The following is a 22,302-nucleotide window of genomic DNA, read 5'->3' as shown; positions in this document are numbered from 1 at the left end:
AGGTTCTATTCCATTTCAGGCACCGATAATGGAATTGTTAACCACTTTATGACATTAAGATTTTTAATTTTAGTGATGCTTGAGCAAGAAGGAGGTCAGATGTCTGTAAATGTGCAGTCCTTGCAGGAAATAAAAAGTGCTGTGAACTGAGTCTCTTTGGTTTGATTGCCGTTGGGGCAGCAAGGAATCTAGAATTGAGCTGTCTTTGTGGTGGCACTGGCCATTTTGTTTTATGGTAATTTCTCAAGAATAGCACCAAGAACAGGTCTATTTTTATAAATATTTAATAAGAAGCAAGCTTCACAGTAAAGAGTCAAAGTTGAAAGTAAGGCACAGGAAGCTGAAAAAAAGCCTTACTCATGACATGCCTGATAATCTGGGAGTAGTGCACACGTCTCACATTTAAATCTAGTTTTGTAGATACTGGGCTTTACTAGTTTCTTAATAGAGAAGCAGTTAATAGATGTTAATAGAGACACAGGTATTTCTTCACTGGCATGTATTTTTGATTTATGCTTTTTATTAATACTGCACATGTTCAGGATTTTGACATAACTGTTAATACAGTGTGGGCAGTTTCAAGAAAAGCACGAATAAAGTTGGCAGGTGCTTACCTTGCATTTTGTTAATGTTTCTTTTCATTTTCTGAATTTTTTTTTTTTGCCTCTCCTGTGTAAGTATCTTCTTCAATTTTGCTTTACACCAGTTGCAGTTAAAAATGAAAAAATCATACAAACATCACCACAGTGTGACTCGATGTCACTAGCTTTTTCTTTTCTGTCAGTTGAGTGCAGCAAGATTTGGTTTTGGTTCACAATGATAGGTGATTCTCTTTCCATGAACAAATACTTATTTGTCTTCTGTCTTTTTATGTTGCAGATGGAGATTGTGATAGCAGTTACTTCCTAGTGCAAAGTGTCAGAATGCAGATTATTGTGCTTTAACAGATAACTTTTATCACTTATGCTTGTGGTTAATGGACAAATGAAGTTGGGAGCCTTCAATGAATAAAAAAGCAACCAAACCCAGGCAAACTGATACTTTTGGATTTTATTTATAGGGAGAATTCCAACGAGGAGCAAACATTCTGAAGGTTAATGGTGATGTACAATAAATTTTCATTAGCTTTAGAGTTCCTCAGGTTTTTCTGTCATTTATCATATAGGGCTCTGATGCTTTGATTTTGCGCATTTGAAAATCCATTCTTTATACATGGATATCTCAGAAGAAATTTTTATTCCCAACTTCAGTTGGCTGTGGTAACTTTTCTGTAGCATTACAATTCTCAAATGCCTGCTATAGAGATGAGGACCTGTTGTACTTAATTACACTGAGATATGCCATGCATTAAGTCTGTGACAAAGAAAATTGTTCTTTTCTCAGTGGAAATGTTTAAAATCTGACATGATATATCTTAAATCATGGAAAGTAAATGAGAATTTAGGACTTCCGTGTTTTGGGTAAGAAAAATATATACACAGACTTTGTGAAGTTACTGAATCTTGACACTGAGAGTGTACTGTGTGGGTTTTAGAAAGGAAGTGGCTTATTTCAGGGAAAAATGTGTCACCAGCAATGAAAAGTTTTTTAAAATCCTTTGAAATACATTTTTGAGATTCTCCTCATACATACTGTACACCTACACTGGAAAAAGTGACACTCCAGGCTTTTTCTGAGTTTTCCTTTATGGTCCTCTTAACACTAGTTACTTTTGTTAGGACAAAGTGTAAACCAATACAAAGTCAGTAATTTCTGTAGTTGAGTGTATCATGTATGAAAACTGGGTGTTTTGCTTGGAAGCGAAGGGAACTTGGATGAAACTAAAAATGATTGTGTCCTTTTTAGAACTTTGGGATTCCAGAAGAACCAGAGATCCTGGGGAAACCGTAGCTCCACTTGCTCTTACAGTGTCCTATCTCGGTCCATTCAGGTCACGGTAAAGATCAGCTATCACATGATTTTCTCGGTGTTGTTAGAAGGTAAAGTGAAGAATTTACTAAGTCCTCAGGTGGGATTGCTGGGGTGTCAGGAAGGTATAATTGGAGAGAGAATTCTTTTAAATCCTGCCTTAAGGATGAATTAATCACTGCTGCTGTAGTGCTATCATACACCAATTTAAAGATTGTAAATCCTACCTGAAGTTTGCACTTTGAGTGCTCAAAGCAAGGCTGTTGGGAATGCTGACACAGGAGTATTTCACAGTTGAAAACTAATGCATTTCAGCTCTAGAAACTAGTAAGACATCTAAATGTTAGAAGTGGCATATCCAATCCAACATAATGGGAGCAAAAGAAACAGTTTAAAATACATTACATACTGATAAAAAGGAGCTTGAGTGCTAACAGGAAACCTGGGAAAATTCAGAAAAGTAAAAGCCAGGAAGGTGTAAAAATGCAAGCTTTAAACACAAAATTACTTCACAATGTCTGTTTATGCTAAGTGTCTTTCGCTACAAATACTGTCCCTTCCCTAGAAAATTTGTGTCATCAGTGCAAACTTCATCTCTGTACTGTCTTCTGGATGTGTTTCTGCAGTATTGTGGCTGACTCAGAATTGTTACAAAGCATATTAGTTGCATAGTCTAGTGTATTATGGCACGTACATATCAGACATAACAGAAGTGCCACCTCTTGTTGTACCTCTAGTTATATTTGAACTGTTTTCCTCTTGGGTGACAAGATTTTACCCATTTTTCATCATCTCAGTTTTTCAGTCTTCAGCGTGGACACTTAAAAATATGTGAAGTACCAGTTTCCTTCCTTGTGTAATACTTGTGATGATTGAAATGCCCATTAGAATTAAAACTCATGAGTCTACTGTCAGAATCCCTGGGAGAAAGTAGAAATTCATGCTTAAAATCCCAAGAGCTTGGAAAACCTAGCTAATTTTGTTGTGGAAAATACTTGTCTCTGTAGAAGTTGTAATGCCATATTGTCAAAGACATGGAAGAGCTTTGAGTGGTTCTTGCTTCAGTTCTTTTTCTATGTTTTTACTGCCTATAAAAGCTCACCCTAAGTGGAAATTTTGTATCTAATTAATTCCAAAATATGAGTTGAAGTTATTTTGGGTACTCCTTGTTCAAGTCCCTGCTGCAACTTTTTGTGGTTTTAGAATCACATTTTCCTATTTTTAATGTTTTCCTCTTCCCTATTGCTGACCCACATAAACAGGAAAATGACTAACTTTGCTTGTCCACTAGGCAAGATGGCATAACTCTGTATACACCAAGTGCTGTGCTTAAGTTCAAAAAAGGAAAATAAGTGCTACCCAAAGATGTTAGATAAACATTTTTCAAGGCAAAAATGTACTTTAGATTTGAAGCTTTTGATGCTATTTTTAGGATAACATGTATGCAAGCAAACTATTACAAGATTGTAGATGCTATCTGTGTGCTTACAGGTGCTACTGTAAATGTGAAGTGTAGAGAAAAACATCAAGCAATGAACTTGAGTCCATGCAGGTTCCTTTCTTAAGTCATGATAGAGTGAAATGCACTGCTTGAGTCTGGCAAATGAAATTTTTCTGGCGTTGATCCACATCTGATAAATCTTCCAAAGCTCATCTAAAACTATAGGCTGTACTTTACTATATTCAATTTTGCTTCTAAACTCAGATATGCAGCTTTTTATAAATCAGTTTATGTCTCTGAACTATTTTGGCAATGAAGAATAGAGTCTCAAGTGTTATGTTTCATATCACATATATATATATAGGTTGTTGTTCTCTAAATATGGGTCTCTCTTTTTCAGATTATGGTAATAATAGGTCTCAATTTTTTCTAGTCTTAATTAAACGAGTTCATCTTTGATAATGCTGGGGTTCAGATAAGTTTGGCTGATGCCGGATGAGTTCATAGGAAAATGTGGAGTAAATTTTCAGAGTAATTATATAAGTATTGCAAGTGTAGCTAAGTAATGCAGATAATGTAGAATAGCTGCAGTTAAAAAGAGAAAACATTTCTTATGCTGAAGTATGGTCCAATTTTTATAAACTTTTCCTACATTTTAATGCAGAGGTGATAAAGTTTTTAAACGTATTTTGTGTTTTTCAAATGTGTGCTGCTGTGTATGTCAAGTAGCTTTTTTGTACCTTGCTTACTTCAGCTTGGCCAGTATCTGTACTCTTCCTTGCAGTGATTTCCCTGATAAATACAGTTAGAGCTCAATTCTAGGATTTTATATCAGTTAGCCACTCAAAGGCCTGCTGTCAGCTTAATCATCAAATGAATGGTTGGTTCTCTAAATCTGTAGTAATGTCCCTTGTTGCTGTTGCCATCCGTAATGTATTCCTTAGGGAATTATGTCTTTCTGGTATATAATGTGTTGTAACTAGGTGTTTGTACAAACTGCGTAGTGCACAGCAGTGGTCCAGGAAAACTTTGGGACATTTCAGATAGCTTAAGTTTAGTCTCTAAATTTGTAGTAATAGTTGTGTGAACTTTTTTTCAGTTATTTTTTTTTCTGCTGATATGTTGGTTTTGGTACTGTGGAGATTCTGGACTGCAGATAAATTAAGTACCTTTGATCAGCCTGCTGCATTGATGCAGCTGAAGTTTGTTTTGCAAGTTAGATTCAGAGATCTTTACCAGATTCACACCTAGCATTCAAATATTCTTTGTATTGCCAGTAAGATATTTAAATAAGAAAGAATGCTAAAGCTTTTTTTTTTTTTCCTTTGTAATTTTAGTAGCCATTGCTTCCTCTTCATTTTTGCCCTTCCTCAAATGTACTCTATTTATGAACAGGACAAGATGACAGTGTGGCAAACTAATTCTGTTTATTTAGGAAATGAGTAGGGTACCTTCCATTAGAATTGAAGGAAGAGCAGAAATAGATGTTGAATGAAGCCTCTTGATCTTACAGTGAAGACAAAGAGAAAATTTCACAAAAATGGAACTAGAAGAAAATTACGTGAAGTAAAGTATGCCTTAGTAGTATCAAACTTCTTTATCTAACAGTTTCCATCTCAAGCTGTGATAATATGGTCATCCTCTCCTGTAGGTGTATTTAGTTATTACTTGTCTTTTGTTAAAGATAGCTGCTGTTGATTAGGTTTGTGTGTGTGATAATTGAGCTTTGATCTGTGTAGCACTGAGGACAAAACTGAGATTGCACTCTTTCTTTCCAAAAGGCAGGAGTTGCTTGAGTTTAGGAGGTACATGCAAAAAAAAGTGTCCTTTACAGCACAGGAATACCCGGAAGGTCTACCAGCTAGAGAGGCTAGTGGTGATGTAGCTAGTCATATCAGAAAAACTGAGCTTTGAATATCAGTAGTAAGGTAGAATAAAATGCTGGTTCACCAGCGTAGTTATGAGCAGTCAAGGCTCTTCCAGTTGAGAGCAGTCACGTGGAGTAACACAACTTCACATACCCCGTTATGTTATGGACAAATTACCAAAAACTGGTAGATACAAGTGTGACTGGACTCGAAGCCTCATTTCCTTTTGTTTCTCTTCTGATGTTCCAGCATGAGTGGCAAATAGCATTGAGAGGGGAAGATGTTTGCAATAGTATCTAATAAAAAAATAGTGAGAGCACCCTGCTAAATAATAGCACGTTGTGAAATGTAATCTCTAGTATTGAACTGAGGGTTGTGAGCATATTGTAGAAACATTTGATGGTGTACCTACAACCTTTGGTTTCATGATGTAAGAACACTGAAAACAAAATTCAGCTGGAAGGAGGAAATCTTAAGTGTTTTCTCCTGGTATTATGTTTTTAAAATTGAATCTCTCTAGAGTACTTAAACTGTCCCAGCTACATAGAAATAATTTATAAATCTAATATTTTAAAAATTATTTTAGGCTGAATCTGGTATAAGAAAAAGTGTTAAACTTTATGTAGCTTTTCTGAAATTTCTGTGAAAGAATTGTGATCCTGCAGTTATTTTTTTAACCCCCCCACTTAATATTTTGATGTTGAGTAATAATGCAAAATTGAACTAATAGCCTAAAACATCATCCCTTAATCTGAAATCTTGGAACAGTTAAGGAGGGGAAGAGTAGGTTGATCAATATTAGTCTTATTTGGAGAAAAAATGCAAAGGAGAAACAGCACTTTGTTAATTATTTTGCTTGGTTCTCTTCGGTGTTTTGCTTCATTATGTTACATTTAATCCTAGTAAAACAAGCACTATCAGAGGTGTGTGTTCACTCAGCATGTTTCCTTTGAACAGATTGTGTGAAATGTTTAACTTGACCTTATTTACATGTGCAAAGATCAATGTATTTTTAATTCCTTTTGTTTCCGATTTGTCCTTTCTTGACATTTATCCCTTCTGAATGGTAAAAATCTGAACATTTAACATTTTTACCTTCAAGGTAATTGTTCAAGTGACTTTTAAACGTATGCATTTAACTGCTAAAGATTCAGTTTTCTAAAATAAACTCAGTGTATTATTTAACTTTTTACAAGGTTACACATTTTCAGTAGCTGCTTAAGTTTTGGATATTAAGGAATTAGTTGGAATAGCACAAGAGGTAGGATTTTCAAGTTACAGTACCTTTGAGCTATTCTGTTTTGTAAAATTGTAAATACCATCTCTCTTACTCTATCATCTTTATTACACCCCTGGTAATTAGGGGCCTATCAGCTCCTAGGTGTGGGAGTTCTATATTGGCACCTGTCAGAGGTACCTTTTCCATCATTCACGTGTATTATTAGTTCATGTGCGATATTTACAGTAGTTAGATATTTATCTTACATAAAATACATGTGTGCACTGCTACAAATACCTGCTCTGAAAAAAATTCCACTTTTTTGGGGGCACATGGGCAGGGCCACTCTGCTAGATTGCCTTAAAAAAGTGAGAGCATGTATTAGATGTAACATCTTAGTTCCTATTTCACTCCTTGGGTTTTGTTTTTTTTTGTTCCAGAGTAAAAGGTGTTGTTTATTCACTGAGCTAGAGGCCTTGCATAGAACACCACTGTTTCTGAAGGCGAGCTTGTTAAGATGTCATTCTTGTGTTTTACTGGTTTTATATTCACTGGAGCCTACCTTCCAGCATCATTATTTCCATTCTGGTTAATACTGTCAGCTTTTTCCTTGTCACTTTCCTGAATTTATTAAAATTGCTCCTGATCAAGAAACCCAAACACTATACGTTGTTTTCTGACAATTTGGAAAATGACTGGGTCTAATTTATTTGATCAAAGTGATATCTTTTAATGATTTTTATTTTGGGATTGAAAATAGCACACTTGTTTCACTGTATTATTGTTGGCAATGTTTTTTTGTGTTCTTGTATCTAATTGTAGTTTTTAATCTAGGGAATTGTAATATTCTTTGGTACATTTTTAATATGAATATTTAGAGTATTATTTATGTTTCAGAAGAAAAAGTTCTGGAACTTTATTCATCTTTGTTCCTTAGCATTTTTTTCTTCATTAGCAGTTTTCTTTCTTAGTGAAAGCAGCACAATGTCCTGAAGCAATTCTTCTTGAGTTCAAATCTCCACTATGGCTATGGGCTCTAGAATTCAAGTGGCATTTAAGTATTTGTAGCAAAAATACAAGCTAGGTCTGCTTTGAGTTCTGTGTATGAACAAATACTGAACATAAAGATGGTTCTGAACTGAGGCTCACACCCAAAGCTGGTTAGTAGTTATAGTGAAGTGCTTTTTAGTGGGAAGGTTGTCTCTTGCCTAAGTAGAAAAAAACCCGCTCAAAATATCAAGAGCCTGAACATTTACTGTGCTGCGGATGATACCCATATCATCCACAGTTTCTGTCAGTTGTAGTAAAGATGGAACTTAGTTTTGCCAGATCCCAGAGAACTACCCTAACTACTGGCTGGGGGAGATGTGTCCAGTTATGTTGAGTAGGTGGTGGGCATGGCAAGAATGATCAAGAAGTCAGTTTCATCAAACCAAAAACCCCTCTTGAAATCTAAACTGTTTCACATGATGTGCTTCCATCTTTTCAGTTCCGTTTCTGCTGGCAATCCCATACCTCCACTCCTACTGTCTTTAATGAAATTTTAGTAAATACTGTCATTTCCTTTTATCTTCATTATAAATAAAGCTTTCAAAATGGGAGTATTTGTCTGACTTCTTGTAAAATATGTAAGTAGAATACATCTATGTTTTGTCTTTTTAAGGGAAAAAACTCACGAACTGAAAGGGGATGTCTCTGAGGATTTGCTGTTTGATTACCATAACCATGCAAGCAGAAATGCAAAAGTAATTGGCAGTCAGTGAGTTTCTCCCTTGTACTCATGAACAACTCCTAGTTTTTGTTATTAAATGCATTTGTGTATCAGTTTATAGTAAGGGATGGGTGTTTGTGTATACACAGTATTATGAATAATTACTGTACTGCTGGACCTTGATTTTTTTTTCTTTTAAACTATACTCTATATACTATATACGTGTTGAATACTTGCTTCTTTAAAATCACATCTTATGTAAGCCCCTGAACTACTTTTTTCAATAACTGATAAATTTTTGATATATGATTAGACTTTTGGCATTCTGAAGCCACCAGTCTTCCTCTCTGGAATGTGCCTTACGCTGTGGCCTTGCCCTATGTGGTCTGCATTGCCATCTCTAAAATCATGGAACTAACTTTACAGAGAAACAAAAAAGCGAATGCGTGGACAAGTGAAATTTTCAAATTTGAGTTTTAAGACAAAAAATTATTGATTCGCCCACAGATACATCAGCTCTCTGGCCTGTTCAGGATCTAGTGTGATTGTAATGTCACCAGCAGAGTGGGAGGGTTGAGAATTCAGAGAACCTAAATTAAATAAGGCTTTAGCTAATCCTACCTAGAAGTTTTTACTGCACTAAATTTTTGCAATTTTCTGTAACATAAAAATGTTAAAAATGTTGGCAGCTTTTACAATCATTGGCCAATAAATACATTTTCTTCTGTAACTTTTAAAGGCTACCTTATTAAGTTTCTGGAGAAAATTTGCAGAATGGTTGGGGAAAAGTTGAACAATTGTAAGATGGTTTTACTCTTCAAACACTGTCAGTTCTGTGTTTTTCATGTTCACTGTTCTTATATTTAAACTTCTGTTTCATACTGAAATAGTTTCAGTGCAAAAATAAAAGTCATGGATCAGGAAAGCTTTCTTTTTGTAAAATGCACTGCACTCCTTCAATACAATCAACAAGAGTGTACTTAAATAAATAACATTGACATGTAAAGGGCATGATGTTGTTTCTGAATTACCTGGATGATGTACAGGCAAATAGCACCATCCTCTGGCATTATAACGTTAGTTATTAATTAAACCTGAAATTGCTATTTGTTATTTTTGGAAATTCAATACAATTATGATAGAATGTACATATTGTACTTTCAGTTTTACATACTCATTTTGGGCCAGGGTTTAACAGAAATTCTGGTAATTTGCATGGACTCTGTGTTCTGTTCAATTAAGTGACTGGCTAAAGGGGATATCTTTTTCGGGTTATCCTGCCCATAGTGCTGACTCTGCTCTTTACATGACCATTTATGGCAGGAAGTTGCACTTCAGAAATACCGGACTGAGCTTTTTCTAAATCTCAGTGAAAGACAATTCACAGTCATTTAAGAAAAATTCGTTGAGTTAGAAAACACCACCAACGACCTATGGTTGTGTGTAAAGCTGCTGTAACAGAACAACTGCAAATATCTAATAAATTATTTTTATAGGAGATCGTAGCTTCAGTTACGGGTTGAGAATGGGTATCGTTGGCATTGCTAGAGTGCAGAGCAGTACACCTCCCACAAATTAGGTTTCAGTAGTTACAGGATGAGTTGTGCTGAGTTACGGTCATGTGAAGGACTGGATTTTAGTCCACTGAACTATAAGCAGTAGGTATGAGAAATACCACAGGGACATTTTTTTGAAAAACTTGGTGGATGAGAAAGTTGCTGTTTTCATTGTTGAATTCCTGTTGGACCTTTACGCATTTTTTGTATCGGAAACATCAAAAGGAGAGACAGCTGTTTGGGTGCTTTAAAAGAAAAAGTACACCACCCCCCAGTCTGCCTTTCTGTACAGGAGAACTCCGTTCTTTTACAGGGGAGGTGTTGGCTTAGTGAAACTGGAAAACTTAAGAGTTTTGCTATAGCATCAGTGCCTGTCTTTCCCCTAACAGATTAACCACGAATGCAAACCAGACCAGTTATCCATGTTTCTGGAAAGACTGTACCAATGGTCTACATATAGAATCTGGTCTGTGCATTTCTTTGCTATTGTGTGTTGCTTAAACATAATTTCATAGAAATTGGAATGTTGTATTAAGCATCCAAATATTTAGACGTACAAGTTTAAGTTGTGAGAATGCTGAAAGCTCCCAGTTGTAATAGAAAAGAGTAAAGTCTTTCTATATAAAATATATTTGTACTCTGTTCTCTGAGACATGTTTCTGTAGCAACTTTAGATATTCTAAATTAAATGTACAGCATTCAATGGAATGATTGCAATAAGGAGTCACTGGGAAAAAATAGTTTTAATAGGTGCTACTTGCAGGCTTGGCTATACGTAATTTAAATAAGTCCTGATGGCCAGAAAATTCTCACGGGAAGACATTTGTTTCAGGCGAGAGGAGCAAGAGAATGCAGCTGTAACTGACTGCTGGATTCTGTATCATTTGGCTTCATTCAGGGAGGTAGTATTGATGGCAAGAGACATGGTGAGACTCCAGAAGTTTTGGCTATGTTTCAGACAGGAAAGAAAATGTGTTGTTGCCTTGTTCTAACACATTCCACTCCCTCTGCTTCAACCTGATCTAACATCAGTGTCTGTGTCCTTCGAATCCTCTTACTTGTGTTCAGTTTTTTTGTTGAATTCGTCTTTGTGCTGTAAACACAGTATTTCCTCATGTCAGTCCACATTTTTTATTGCAGTTCATTTTTTCTACTTCATAATTGCAAAGTTCTTATCTAGCCATTCCCAGTTTCCTACCTATTTTTCCACTCATTGGCCATTATTATTTTCCATGTTTGCTCTTTTCCAGTCGTAGTTTGCATTCGCTTTCAGTTCTGCTCCTGTTCTGCTTACTTTGTTCATGTTTAGCTCTGCATGTAACTTGTCATTGAGTATGTGGCCTCTTACTTTCTCCCTCTCCTTACACACAGCTTTTCCCCAAATTAGGTTGTTCACTATTACTGGCTTTTTTTTTTTCCCCCAGTCACTCTATCTCTCATTTCATCTTCTCTTCTTGATTGGTTTTCATTCTTCTAGTCTTTGTCCTTGATAATCTGTGTGTTTTGCTGCTTGCCAGTTCTCACTATATGTTTTTCTTCTCTTGCCCTCCAGTTTTGTTTGTTTTTATGATTTACCCAAGACAAATTTATGCCTCCAGTTTATTGATGTGGTAGGAAACTATGGAGACCATAGGAGAGGTAAAATTTGAGTTCAAGCGACACAGCTGTGTCCAGCCTGGACAAAAATAGTCGCAACAGCTACATACTGAATGTTAATGAAGTGTTTCTGGGATTTAGTTTTAAAAACTTAAGCCATAAGAGCATGTGCAAACTGTTTTCTAAGGAAAAAATCAAGTGGGTTTTCAGACTGTGGAAAGATCACTTGAAGGACTTAGTTTATGCAAATAATACTTTCCTTAGGTGCCATTTTAAAAAATCTCCTGTTGTATCTTTTGTCTTCCAGTTTCTCTGTTCTCCTGTTTGGAAGTAAAAAAAAAAAAAAAAAAAAAAAAATCAGCCTCAGGCAGGAGCCTCATTTGAACACATTAATTTTTGGACTAGAGATGTCAACTTGCTGAAAGTTGCAAACATTGAAAGTAAAGCCAGAGAGGTGAGGAGTGCCAGCTGGCTGTAGCAGGCTGCCAGGCCTTCTCACTGTGGCTGCTGCACACCCAGTTGTTGCAGCTGCATGTAGTGAAGCAAACTGTTTCTGGAACTTCAGTCCTGGGGTAGCGAGTTGTGCTGTTTGTGTATTGTGGATCCCAGGAAACTGGCTCATGATGGAGAGACTCAGGAATATCACCACTCAAGAGCCTGCTGTATCCCTCTTCCCTCTTGCTGTATCAAACTTTAAGAACAAAACAAAAACATTCTTGTAGTTAGGTGCAAGTGGACATTTTTATTTTCAGCATTTTTCAGTGAAAATGCCTACTCCCAGTTTCATGAAAAAAAAAAAAAATCGTATTCACCATCTGAAACTTTGCAGAGAAGGTAATAGTTATAACAACGAGACCAAGTTACCTGGAAAGCCCCTGACTGTGGTTTCTATTAGGAAATAACCTTTCTTTTAAAAAGAAAAAGTTCAGTGTTCTTGTTTGGAGAATTGTTTTCAGTAGTATCTTTAGAATGGCTGTCTCTCATCACTGGGTGGTGACTTAGCAAGTTGCCTTTTCTATTATTTTGGACTGTTGCATTAGATTTGGAAGTGCTGTGGATATTCAGTAGCATCCACTTGCATATTGTGGTTCATAGTAGCATGTCATACAGTTTCCTAAAAATGGATGTTTTGAACCAGTATAATTTAAGTACTGAAGTTTGCATATGAAAGAAATTCTGGATGTTGAAGTTCTCACACATGCAGACTTTGTCACTGCTCTTACATCCAAAGGCATTTAATTGATGGGCTATAGGGATGATGCACAGCAAAATATATGCAGGCAGAATGTTTTAAAGGTTAGGAAACTGTCTAAATTTAGGAAATCTGGGATGTTCTGAGTTCTGTAGTCATGTTATGTACTGGTGGTACATTGTTGAGAGTCTTGGACTTCTGGTATTGTTCTCAGAATTGTGATATGTTGGTAATACTAATACCCAGTACCAATGCCACTGATGATACAGTGTGCTACATCCCAGTGTAAACTTAACTAAACTGTAAGTTGCCACAATATCCTACAGCATTTTGTAGAATTTGACTTTCAAATAATTCAGTTGAATTACAAAACCAAAATAAATTATTTTCAGTAGCATATCTCTCTAATTTGACAAGTTTTGCTATTTCCTTATGTTGTTTTTTCCCATGTGCTGTGAAATTTGAAGAGAGAAAAATAAAATTCTACTGTATTTAAGGCAAATTTAAAAATTAAAGGCTAGAAGCTTGTGAGGTTTATGGCATAAAAAGAAGAATGTAAACAATTTTAAGTTTTTCAGGTGGGTTATGTTACATGATGGATTTATTAGATGTTAATATAAACCCAGATATATGTGAGCAAACCGGTGATACATGTTTCTGGGCATGAAATTGTGTGTAACCAGCTGCATATCTAACATCTACTTGACTCACTCGTCTATTTCAAAATATTTGAAATATTTTCACAATTGTAGGGCCTTAAAATTAGTTTAAAATCATAGCACAGCATATAGGAAGGGGAAGTATTATCTTGAGAGGGGCCTGAGTTATTAGTTCTGCTTTTCAGATAAAACTGTCTTCTCATGATGTGCGCCAAACTCATGACATGATGCACAAAGCCAGTGCCCTGTTTTCTTTTAAGTAATTGGCTGTTGCTGTATAATCAGCAGACAGAGATGCAAGTGGCTTGTTTGTGGTTATATAGAAAGTCTGTAGCAGAGGAAAGGATGCAAACCATATCTTGTAGATTAGAAAGCATGGTGTTACATGTGTATTATTTTTCATGGCAGTGCTGGTTTAGACAGCATTAGGAGGACCTGCTTAAGTTACTTTATTCTGTCAAGTATTCATTGAATGTAGGATCCTTAGCCTCATTCAAAATTGAAATAGTATGCAGCTGCCTTCAAGTGCACATGCAGTTTTGAAAAGAGACGAATCAATATTACCAATAAAAACGTCAGAAGCATGCAAGTGAAAAACTAACTGCATTCTGTCTACAGTTAATTGGAACATAATTCCCTTGAAAGTGTGATCCTTTGCCAGTGCTTATATACCATTAGTAATTGGTTTGTGAGTAGAGATGGGATTGCCATCTGAAAAAACATGGACTCAAGACATGCCTGACTTGTTGACATTTGTCTTTGTTTTTCATGCTGAATTCAGGCACATGAAACATTCTGGTTCATTGTATCAGAAACAGGCTTCTCTGTGCAATGGGGTAGTTGAGTGTAAAGTCTCACTACCAATTTGCAGTTTGATGAGTGAAAGACTAGTTGGGAGGAGAAGCTTACGTGTGTAGGAATTGAAAGCAGTGGCATTTTGTTTCTGCTGTTGAAAAGATATGGTCATCTGAACAAAGTCAGTGTGGATTTAAATACCCAGTGCTCATGTTCGTTTCTCCAAATTTGCCAATATCCATTTAGTGTCAATGTGTATTTCTTGAGAGAGTGGCTGTATAGCAGACTCCTCTTTTCATTCACCTCTAAACTACCTGGGAACAGACTAGACTGTCAGTCAACTCTTCCATTTACTGAAACCTTCCATACCTCTGTCATAGGTTAGCAAGCATAGTCCCGGAAGGGACGTCCTTGCTAAGGGGTGCTTACAGCTTCCTCTGGGATCTGATAGAACCTATCAGCTGGCCAGTTTGAATATGGACAATTCTCTAAGCCACTTAAAGTTGTGACCACCTCTGTGATCCACATTTAAGAATAGGCAAACTCCCCCTCCAAGCTCTCTCTCGTTTCCGGCGCTGGCACAGGTGGCTGCGGGCCCCGTGTGGGGGCCAGCGGGCCTGGCCAGGCCCTGCTTGGGCCAGGCCGGGCCGGGCCACGGCCATCCTGGAGCCATGGACCTGTTCCAGCCGTGGAACCCCCCCACAGTCCTGCTGTGGGCAGCCGGAGTGGCTCGGCTCTCCCCCCTCTCCACTGCGATAAGAAACATTCAACATTCCAGCTGCAAAGCTGCAAGGCCGAGGTGAGATTAACCCTTTTACTGCTGTGAAGAGCTGAAAACCTGAGGGAAGAGAGAGAGGAGATGCTTAAAGCTGAAATTCTGTTGTGAAGCTATGATATATCAGAGTATCCCGTTGTAATTTCATGAAGATATGGGGGGTCGAGTGTTCAACTCGTAAGCAAAAGCACCTGCGCTGAGATAGGCAGATGCTGACACAGCTGTAATTTCATGAGAAGTTTGGACAGGGAGAGATGAACCAGATGAGGACTTTTGCTCCAAACGGGAAAGGAGAAAACCTCAGTCCCTAGAGATGCTCCCAGAGATAGTCCTAACGATGAAGATGATGAAGACCCTTTGCTCCCAGGGAAGGAGAAGGGCCTCTGTTTTTGTTCCTGAACGGCTCAACCTTAAAATTGTACCCCAAAAAACTTCAAGAGTGAACCCTCGAAAGCAGTTGCGGGAAAAGCTGCAAGTCGGGGGAAAGGACTCACACGCAGGCAGAGAGACTCCTCTTCCTAAATGGACTGAACAATATTTGGAAGTGGGCGGCTGTCTCGTTGTGATAATGTTTTCATAGCATGAGCAAGAAGAGACTTCTCTTTCTAAATGGACTGAACAAGGTTATTATGGAAGTGGTAAACAGACTGAACATCTTAAGGGTTGTCTTTTTACATTGTCAGTGGGATAAGGGAGGAAGGTGGGGGGAGGAGGAGAGTTCTGAAGGTAGTATAATTTTTTTTTTCCCTCTTTTAGGTCTGTTAATAAACTTCTTTATATTCTTTCAAGTTTGGTGCCTGCTTTGCATTTCTCCTAATTCTTATCTCACAGCAGATAAACAGTAATGAGTATTTTGGACCAAACCACTACAACCTCCAACAGAATTAGAGAAAAGATCAATTTTTATCTTCCTGTTACTTTCAATCTCAAGTGTGTCTATGAACCAAAACTGAAAAAAGGACTCATCAAGCCTGCTAGGTTTGATAATGTAGCCAGAGTAATCTTTGGATTTCTTTGTACAGATCTTCTACAGGTACTGCTTACAACCAGTTTTAGAAAAGAAATCCAAAGGGAGTTGCTCACAGTAAAGGAAGATGGTTGACTATATACTTTTGCTATTCCATCTTGAACATCTAGAGAGACTGTGTTAATTTTTAAAGACTGTCCATATGTTTTATTTCTTTCCTGTGTATGTATGTGTCTGTGTCATGTTTATCAGCCTGCAGGTGCTTTATTGTGCCATCAGATTTTGGGCTTGTACTTCTAAAAATTTTGAAGTTATATCAGGTGTCACTAGTAATACTTTTTGACTAAGTCAAAAGTCTGTTTAAAGTCAGAAGACCAACTGGCAGTCACAGGAAAGGTAAAAAACCAGCCAAGAATAATACAAGAGAACTTTGTCAAAGTGTCATACCCTCCAGTTGTGCTGGAGTAATGGCAGTGCAGGCCTGTAACAGTTCCCTTTGGTGTTAGGCTCATCCCAGTTTAATACTGAGACAAGGTTCATCAGTACACGTTTAGTTTTGTAATACTGTTTGACTTGTAGCTACAGTGCGCTTTAGCCTAGGTACTCTGATGTTAGTGCAGTCCAAATACCTCTCTGGAAGTTACTTCACTTAAAATAGGCTAGAAGTTTGGAGTTCTAAACATTCTGAATTGTGAGAACTATCATGCTGATAAGCCTTTAAGGTTTTACTTTTTTATTTTCAGTTTTAGTTTTTCTGGTTTATAAATGTATACTATGTGTTTTCATGGCAGGAAAACTTCTAAATTTTCCTAGTGTTACGTCAATCAGTGCATTTACTTGTAGGGATACACACCTAGATTTACTTCTTGCAATGCTAGAGTAGTGAAATGTAACAAGGAGGTATTGGGGCTTCTTTTGGAGTTTGTGAAAGATGTATCTGTTTTTATTTTATGTGTACTCTTGATTTAGGAAACACTGAATTACCTAGGTATGTGTTTGAGAATGTCCAAATGGCAGTAGGCATGAAGAACTTTATGAAGGCCTTCTTGGCAAAAATCTGTATATCCTTGTAAACCTTTCCCTTCAGAAGTTGTTTTTCCACAGCTGCTCTTGTCCTAATCAGATTGGGATTACTGCTTCTGCATTTTTTCTGGCTTTGTAGTGCACTTCAGTTGCTATAGGGTACCCTGCCTGTAGATTAAGAAGTGTTTTAAGAATTGTATCAGCTTTGTGCATTGACTTCCTTTTAGTTCCAAGGTGCAATTTAAGGATTTGCATGCAATCTGTTAAGTGCCGAATAGCTTTTGCTTTGCCTGCTAGAGCAGATAAGAATTTATCATGCAGTTTTCTCCGGTTCCCTATAGATTAGATAGTAAAGTATACTCCTTTCCCAGCCTTCTGTCCTTTGTAATGAAGCCATAATTATTAATCTTTAATGGCGCCTGCAATGCATAAAAGACAGACTTGGTCCTTATCTCAAGGTGCTGCTTGATTTTATTGTGTTTGGTTATAAAAACATTGAAGGCAGAAAATTGTATTTGATGCTTCTATCAGTAGTGTAACTAATAATTCTTGCCTTGTCTTTTCATCTGTTTGAATGTTGCCATTCTGGGATTATTTCTATGGTTTGATTTGTCTTTATATGATCCCAGTCTGTTTCCTTGCTCCACCTATGCTTTGGTATTTATATATTTATATAATTATTATTGTTACTGTTACCTATAAAACTAAAGTATATATATAAATAAAGGAAAAAAGCCACCCAAACTGTCAGTTTTAATGGACCATTATTGTTTTACTTTCTCGTGTTCTTTGTGATTTTAGTTTTGTATCGTCTTTCCACTTGCGGTGTTTCCCAAATTCTAGTTTTATTTTTGTGTCAAATACTCCATTTGTTGAATGTATTTTGTCTTGTACAATTTCACTTTGAGTCTGTGTCAAACACTGCAGCACTACTTGTACAGAGTAAAGCTTAATTTCAAAATTGATTAGAGAAGGTATCTTTTGTAAAACCTTTGACGTTTGGAGTAGTAGATTGCAAGTTATTTTCAAGTTATGTAATATAAATTTGTCTTTTCTTTAAACTAATCTCATTTCAATTTAATTGTGTTTTACTAATTATTAGTTCCTTGCAGCCAGATTTCAAACGTGTGTTTTTCTGAGAATTAACTGTATTTTAGCTTTCAAATTACATGTAAAGCAGTTGTGTTTACCTGTCAGTCAAAAATTATGTCTGCTTGAAAATTGTTAGAATTTAAGCAGAAAATACCATACCAATTTGGCAGCAAAAGTAATTTTTACTGTAACTGAAGTGTTTAAAAATGCCGTAGGGGATCTATTTAAGAGCTTGAAGATAGAACACAATCTTTGTGCTTAGCTAATAGTCCCTGTCCAATGAGAATTTTATATTCTGAATATTTATATTTGTTAGTTACATGATTTGAGATTCTTGTAAGCTGTGCTTTCTGCTGTTGTCTTTATTTCTCTTACTTTTGTTTCTTATTTACAGTGTAATTTGTATGCAACTATTAATAAAACTCATACAGGCTACTTCTTCCAGAGATCTGCAGGTGGCATATAAATAAAATAGCAGATAAGACAAATGAGGGAGATGAAGACCAAGTCGTCAGATAAATAAGAATGTCTCCATCTGTATTGTGACTGCTTGCTTTTTTGGTTTGTAGTTGTAGACGTGTCTGTGGTATTCTGTTTCCTTGTCTGAAATCTTCAGCAGCCTTGACCGCAACCATTTATGTAACCTGCAAACCAATATGATTTTGTGGTTTAAAGGTGTAGCCGTTGTGCTTCAGAAGGAAGCACAGCATTAACATAAATGAGTGGGGCCAAATGGCTCCAATAGTTCATCCTAATGTAGTATATCTAAAATACTTGCAAGAGTAACTTGATATTCACTTGACTCTTGAGTATCCAAATTGGTCTGATACTGGAAGAGTAGTGGCATTTTTCTAGCTTTCAGATACACTTGTAGGTAAAGCATGTTTAAAAATTGCAGCTTAATTCTGAATTCGGGTTATTGTTTTGCTTTCTCATGTATGTAACATCCTTCAGAACACAATGTGCAGCTACTGTCACAAATGCTGTAAAGCAGGAAGTCTTTTTCCTTGAAGGAAGAAAGGATCCTAACATAATAACAAGGAAATTGTGGAAAGAAAATAACTAGTTTACTTCTTTTATAGAAACTCCTCCTCCGCAGAGTAAATAATTCGTCTTTTTTTTTTACAGCTTGATAAGAAACTAATAGCACTGTAGTGCTGTTAGTTGTGCAACTAGTTTCACAAAATTAAGAATGAACTTTAATTGTGTTTCCCTTTAAGTTATGGTAAAAGTTAATACCCTTAATGACTTAAGTTACTAAATTCTGGTAATTATTTCTAAATAACCTTTAAACTAGCTAACTTTGGAGTATTGCTTGGCTTCTTGAGTGTAATTCAGTACAAGACAACTCTGTTTACAGGTTTCAGGGAAGGCCTTACAGCCCACACATAGCTGGTGCTGCTGCTAGCATTCCCTGAGGTGGAAATATTTTTTTGCTTTACAATGTTAATAATGTTAAGGCAAAAGAAAAACTCTAAAGAAGAATTAATTCAATCATCTAGTGAGCAGCTGCAAAGTATTTCTTTATGCTTGTATTGTATGAAATGCTTCTGGCATCCTGCAGAGCTGCTTCTAGTAAAGCTCTTGGATAGTGTAGGTGTCAGGTGAATGCTTGGAGATTTTCACAATAGATCTAACTGTAGATTATTTCGATTAATTATGTAATATGTTCAAGTAAGATACTGAAATGTGAGAGTTGGTCATGAAGGACTGGCATCTTTGGGTTGGAGAGAAGTAATGGGACTTGTTAAACTTTGTATTTAATACCTGTTAGTCACAACCTTAAGTTCAAACTTACTTTTTGTCTATTACTAGGAAAAACAAGGGATTCCCAGTCAACCAGAATGGAATCTGAAATTGTGCCAAAAATTACCAAAATGACAGTGTCTGGAAAGAAACAATCTATGGGATTTGAAGTTCCATGGTAAGCCAAGCCCTCATACATCAAGGTACATCAGCAGCTCCTCTTTCAGACTGATGCACCTGTAGCAAGTTTTCTTCTTATTTTTTTCTATTTTTCACAGCAGTTTTAGTGTCTCTCTTCAGAACTAACCATCTCAGCTTCTTGTTTGACTCAGAATTACTTTCAGAAGATGGTACCTCACGTTTTGAATTTAACAAATCCTTTCACTATGAATAGTGCATAGAGATATCAGGTAGTCAGATTATTTAAACATCCGCTTCATAGAATACTGAACTTTCTTGGGGTTCGTTTATTTTAAATTTAGTTCTCTAAGTGGAATTATGAAATCAATAAATCTTAACTGTAATTGCTTGTTCTTCAAAGGAAGTAATATATTTAAGAATAGTTAATGGGGAAAACAATCACTTATGGCTGAACCTTGCCTTCCTCTGCAGCTTTTATTAACTTTAACAGGTGTCCAGGGTACAACTGTTGTAGAGTTCAGTCCTGCTTACGCTATAGCTAAATTAGAGTGGTTCTAATTTTATCCTGACTTGGAACTGTTGAGGGTGATGTCTCATGAGAGCAAGAAGACAGACATCTGGATCAGAGTCTACCTACAACAGTAGCTAGCAGTGAATAGTTAAAGAAATATATAAGGACGGGGCATGTATTTTGGGAATGTGGTCCACAAAATATCACTGAGTAGTGTTCTGTGCCTCCCCACAATTTTTATTTTCTTTTTGGTTTTGCCTATTTCTATTAAGAAAGGTCAATGTATTTTTCTTACTTAGGTACCCTTATTCTGTTTTTGAGCCCAGTCTTATAATAGCCACCTAATCTGTGGCAAGAGATTCCATAGTTCATCCTGAGGTCAAAAAATTCTCAAGTGTAAGTGCCAACATCACACCTCATCCTTCAATGTTTGTGGTTCTGGTCTGGAAAGCATTTTTGGGAGTACAAGGGCAGCATGCTTTATTTTACAGTATCTTGTGCTTGTTTGATAACTGAGTGGAAAGCAAGCAGTTTCTGCTTAAGGACATTTAATACAGGGCATGAAGCTGATGTCATTATTCCTTTATGCTGCTAAATGTCATTGCTAAAAAACATCACCTTCATTCAGTCTCCTTAGGTACAGTAAGCTCCAAATCAAAAATTTCTGTGACTTTCAAAATCTTTTGTCTGTACTGTTTGAGAGTTGCAATATATAAAGGAAGCATAATTTTTTTTCCCCTTGCTGTCTACTAATCAGTGTCTCTGGGTTTGAAAACTGGACTTGATCATGAAGTTTGGGGCACCTTCATCTCTTATGTTCCTACTAAACTTCTCAGAAGCTGGAGTTTTTCAAGGGGGCTTTCATGTAGTAATTTAATTTGGATAGAAATTTATAAATAGAAAGGAATATTAAGTGAGTGAAGACAATCTGCCAGCTAGTTTTAAGTAGTTGTGATTGATTTTTTTTTTTTAGTCTGTCATAATGACTAATTTAAATGTTTGTTTCCAAAAAAGAGCAAATACAGAATTTGTATCTCTGATACTTAGCATGTGTGCCTGCTCCACAGGGAAGGAGGAGATAAGAAGAATGCTTCCTCATCTGTAGACTAAAGTAATTCTTGGACAGGCTAGTGATGACTCAGTCTCTGATGAAAGATGATTGTCTGCAACATGGTCCTCAGCCATTCTGCTTCTTTTCAGGGACACTGAAATAGTTTGTTTCATGCTTGCTTACAGTTCAGTGGCAGAAAAAAGACCAAGCCCTCATGACCTGTTGGTAAATGCTTTAGATAAATCCTTAATATTGCTCTTGTGAGGCCCCATCTCAAGTGCTGCATCCAATCCTGGGGTTTTCAGCACAGGAAAGACATGGACCTGTTTGGAGTGGGCCCAGAGGAGGCTACCAAGATTATTAGAGGGATGAAGCACCTCTCCTATGAAGACAGCCTGAGAAAAGCTGGGCTTGTTCGACCTGAAGAAGAGAATGCTTTGGGGTGACCTTATTGCAGCTTTCCAGTACCTGAAGGGGATATATAAGAAAGATGGAGACAGACCTTTTGGAGGGCTTGTTCTGACAGGTATAATGGTTTTAAACTGCAAGAGAGTGTTGATCGTATGTAAGGAAGAAGTTTTTTACAGTGAGGATGTTAAAACACTGGAGCAGGTTCCCCAAAGAAGTGGTGGATGCCCCAACCCTGGAAACTTTCAAAATCAGACTGGACCAGGCTCTGAACAACCTGATCTAGTTGAAGTTGTCCCTGCTCATTGCAAGGGGTTTGGACTAGATGACATTTAAAGGCCCTTTCCAACCTAAACTATTCTGTCATTCTGTGCTTGTGAAGATGGTTTTTAATTCATCTCACTTAGTGGTACTGCTGAAATACTAACTGAAAACAAACTTCCCTTTACTGTAGAAATTGGATATACATTAGGTATTTAGCTTTAAGTGGGAGGAATAAGTAAGAAGTAGAATGATCTGTAAAAGAGCATGACATTTGGGGCACAGCCAATCAATGAATATGGAAGAAGATAGAATTTAAATGGCAAAGTTACTTGCATGTCTTAATGACCCCTGCTTCAAGGAGTCTGATGAAGGCCTCCGT

At 36.8% G+C, this 22,302-nt stretch overlaps 1 protein-coding gene across 2 annotated transcripts in view; it reads left to right on the top strand.

Annotated features, from left to right (window-relative positions):
• HBS1L (HBS1 like translational GTPase) overlaps positions 1-22,302 on the top strand; it is a 60,882-nt gene that overhangs the window by 15,838 nt on the left and 22,742 nt on the right. Inside the window, exons 1-2 of one of the 2 annotated variants that reach the window (XM_048296546.1) lie at positions 1,909-1,979; positions 19,618-19,726. In XM_048296546.1, the coding sequence (XP_048152503.1) occupies positions 1,955-1,979; positions 19,618-19,726 (134 nt within the window). In that variant the 5' untranslated portion in view covers positions 1,909-1,954. Of the gene's footprint in view, positions 1-1,908; positions 1,980-19,617; positions 19,727-22,302 lie in introns of those variants that run through there. The other variant, XM_048296545.1, reaches the window with a different exon arrangement.

This window comes from Corvus hawaiiensis, chromosome 3 (assembly GCF_020740725.1).
Source record: "Corvus hawaiiensis isolate bCorHaw1 chromosome 3, bCorHaw1.pri.cur, whole genome shotgun sequence".
NCBI classification, from domain to species: Eukaryota; Metazoa; Chordata; class Aves; order Passeriformes; family Corvidae; genus Corvus; species Corvus hawaiiensis.
Note: the sequence above shows the minus strand (reverse complement) of the source record. Positions and strands in the feature narration are given on the sequence as shown.